At 66.6% G+C, this 3,415-nt stretch overlaps 1 protein-coding gene across 1 annotated transcript; it reads right to left on the bottom strand.

The window, feature by feature from the left end:
• Positions 1-320: 320 nt before the first annotated feature.
• On the bottom strand, positions 321-2,065 carry NPPC (natriuretic peptide C). The gene is made up of 2 exons (XM_074153801.1): positions 1,973-2,065; positions 321-611 (listed from the first exon to the last, which is right to left on the bottom strand). Exons 1-2 carry the CDS (start codon positions 2,063-2,065, stop codon positions 321-323), a joined length of 384 nt encoding a protein of 127 aa, XP_074009902.1.
• Positions 2,066-3,415: the final 1,350 nt, after the last annotated feature.

Below are 3,415 nucleotides of genomic sequence, written 5' to 3'. Positions count from 1 at the left end.
GAGCAACTGGGAATGTATGGCTGCACTAGAGCTCCTTCTGCACCTTTCCCGGAGCCCAAGGGTCTGGCTCACCCCGAACCAAGGGCCGGGGTCTGCGATCCTTCTGCAGGGGCAGGCGAGGCAGCCAGAAAGCGCAATTAAAGCCAACTCGGGGAGCTTTACCCACCAGCCACACCGGCGTTTGCAGATGGCTCAGCGGACTGACTACCTCCGACCCTGCCCGGTGCCATCTCCCCACCCGGCAGCCTGCGGAGCCCCCACCCCACCCGGGAGCCTCCCCGCACCGCCCGCCCGCCCGCTCGCTCACCGCCAGGGGTCCCTCAGCAGCCGAGGCCGCTCATGGCGCCGATGCGGTCCAGCTTGAGGCCGAAGCAGCCTTTGCCCAGCCCCTTCTTATGGAGACCCTTGTGGCGGCGGCCCGGCGGGTCCTGCAGCAGCCGAGCCCAGCCCGCCCGCGGCCGGGTCTCGGACCGCGCCTCCCGCGCCTCCCGCGGGCCCGATCCGCCGCCGCCGCCGCCGCCGCTCCGCTCCTTCTCCCGCTCCTTCTCCCGCTCCGCCGCCGCCGCCGCCGCCTCGGGCGGACCCGCCGCCGCTGCCGAGCCGCGGGAGCCCTGTGGAGGGGGGAGAGAGGGTCAGAAAGCCGCCGCCGCCCCCCTCAGCTCAGCTCCCCCGCATCCCCACCGGTAGGGACCCCCCCCCCCCCAACCCCCCGCGATGCACACCCGGGATTGGGGTCTGTGCGTACGCACTCTCCCCCCAGAAATGCCCCCCATCACCCTGGGACTGTCCCTAGGGCATCCTCTCCCCTCCCCAAATCCGTGCTCCCCGCCCCGGGGTCGGAGCATCCCCCCCGCCACACACCGTAGCGGTTGGTGGTGCTGCAACCCCCCCCCAGCCGCGCTGCTGTCACTGCACGCATTCCCCCCCTCCCCACGCCCCCCCCCTAATCTGAACGGGCCCGAAAGCTGGCAGGGGACGCAGTGACCCCCATTGGGGTCACTGCGTCCCCTGCCAGCTTTCTGGCCCCTTCAGTCACTGTGTCCCCTGCTAGCTTTCAGAGGAGTGTTCTTGTCCCTCAGCCCAGCTCCCGGGGGGGCGGTCACACCACTCTGAGCAGCCCTTCCTGCACCCCTGCCTTGCGGAGTGTCCCCAGCAGCAGCGCGGAGATCAGGGCTCCCTTTTCCCCCTGCTTCCCCCCGCCGCCCCAGGTAACGCTCTCTGGGTCCCCCCACTCCTCCAGTTCCGACCTGCAGTTACGGGGGTCACACCCCCTTCCTTAACTGCCCTCCCATCTCCCATCCCCTTCCCATCTCTCTCCCTGCTCGGGGCTGCTGCCCACAAAGTCCTGGGGTTGCTCATTCCTGTTCATCTCCCCGACCCCCCCTGTATCACCCCTTTCTCTGCAGCCTGTACCCCAGATCCTTATAGGGGCACCCCTCAGTCCATGCCCCATTCTCTGTGCCCGGCCCCTGGGGCAGTGCCACCCAGTGTCAGTGGCTGCCGGTGCATCCCTCCTCCTCAGCATCCCGGGACACCCAGCTCCCTGGGGCACCCCAAATGACCCCCCGATTTGATGAGGGTTTCCTGGAGGGCTCTGGCCTCACACCCTGACACCATGCACCTGCTGCCTGCCCTGCTCTGGCTCTGCTCCCCTTCCCCAGTGCCCGACATAGAGCGGGTGATGCCAGGGAGCGGACTGCCACCCTCCCCGGCCCCAATCCGGCAGGGTACGGAGCACACAGCATCCCCCTCCAGCGCCTGGTTTGGGGCTGATGTCCCCGGGACATGCACGCCTGCGACAGGCTGGAGAAACAAGGGGTCCCCCAGCATCCAAAAATCCCATGGGGAAGGGGGACCCTGCTCTGCACTGACTCTGCCACCCCAAAGTCACCTCACGACTCCCCCCTGTGCCCTTAGGACCCCCGGCAGGACAGGGAGAGGAGGGAGAGGCGAGGGGCAGCTCCAGCCCTACCTTCTGTGGGAGCTGAGACGCCGGCTTCGCCTCCAGCCTGACGGAGAGCAGAGCGAGTAAAAGTCCACCAGCCAGCAAGGGTGAGATCTGCATCCTGCGAGGCCAAGCGGCAGGGGGGCCGAGGGGGAGGGGGGGGGACACAGGCAGCGGGGAGCCAAGGGGAACCCCGGGGGAAGGCTGGGACCGGCGGGAGTCAAAGTTCAGAGCGTAGCCCCGAGGTCCCTCCTGCCGCCTGCGAAGTGCCGAGCTAGTGAACTTGGGCTTTCTGCTTCATTCATTTTATAACCCAACCTGCTCGGTGATGTCATCTAAACAACCAGGTCCAACCCGGCCTCCCACTCCACAATAGCAGGAATTTAAAGAGGGGGGGGTGTGTGGGGGTGTCCCCTCTCCCCTGGCAGGAACAAATGACACATCAGCCCAAGGCAACAGGCTCGGGGAGTTGGAGGGCAGAAAGGGAAAGCAGGGGGGGCATTTGGCTTCACACCCCCGCCCCCTCGACCACCCCCAGACCCTCCTGCAAGCTGTCTGCCCTCCCCTTGCCCGGCTGCCCCACGGTCCCTCCGCTCACCCCCACCTCCCTGGCGACCCCCTGCGGAAGAACACGGGCCAGCCTCAGGGGGTGGCTGTCACAGGCTGCAGGGGGGTCCCAGCGGGGGGTTAAGTCCAAAAGACAGGAATAAGTGCGAAAAGCACTTTATTTTCACACCCAGGATTAAATCGGAACCTGTCTGTCCCCCAACTTCTCTCCCAGGTCCCTGCTTGGCAGGAGGGGGGACACTGCCCTCCCTGTCAGGGACGCTGTGGACACAAGGGGATGCGGGGTGTAGCGGTGCTGCTTGAGGGCACCCAGGTGGGTCCCTTGGCATGGAGGGGGGGACCTGCACCCTCTGCTCTCCTAGGGGAGCTGGATGGTGTCCCTGGACCTGGTGATGGTGCTTTTCACACACCCTAGGGGTGTCCTCTGCTAGGCACAGTCAGTGTCACAGGGTCCTTGCTGGGGACAGGACCCCAAGGGCTGACCCACCGCAGGGCTGTGCAGCCTGGCCTCCTCCCACCTTCTCCAGAAGCTGGAGGGTGCGGGAGAGGGATGTGATCCCGGGATTAACCCCAGTGGCTTGCAGGGGCTTGGGGGACCCAGTAGGTGCTCCCCCCTGCCCTTCAGCTTCCCCTTCAGCAGCTGGGAGGACAGGATTTGTGCCGCTGCTGCTGGTGTGCCTGGCACCAGGCAGCTCCGGGGCTTTGGTTGCTCCTGTGCCCCATCCTTGGCACCCCAGCCTGGGGGGGATGCTTTTACTGGGATCAGGCCAAAGGAAAGACACCCCACCCCCCCTTTGCAGAAGCATGCGGGGATGGGTTGCGCCAGGTTGGATTTGCACCCCAAATCCCTTCCCTGGAACCAGGGAAATGCTCTCTGCTCTTCCTGCTCTCCCCAGGGTCAGC

Source organism: Numenius arquata, chromosome 9 (assembly GCF_964106895.1).
Source record: "Numenius arquata chromosome 9, bNumArq3.hap1.1, whole genome shotgun sequence".
NCBI lineage: Eukaryota > Metazoa > Chordata > Aves > Charadriiformes > Scolopacidae > Numenius > Numenius arquata.
This window is presented reverse-complemented; position numbering and strand designations above follow the sequence as displayed.

What these genes read in the sequence shown, in the direction of transcription:
- NPPC (XM_074153801.1), bottom strand. Translation starts at nt 2,065, where the DNA reads ATGCAGATCTCACCCTTGCTGGCTGGTGGACTTTTACTCGCTCTGCTC. An exon ending in CGTCTCAGCTCCCACAGAAG is followed by an intron (nt 612 to 1,972) that starts GTAGGGCTGGAG and finishes CCCCCTCCACAG; the next exon opens with GGCTCCCGCGGCTCGGCAGC.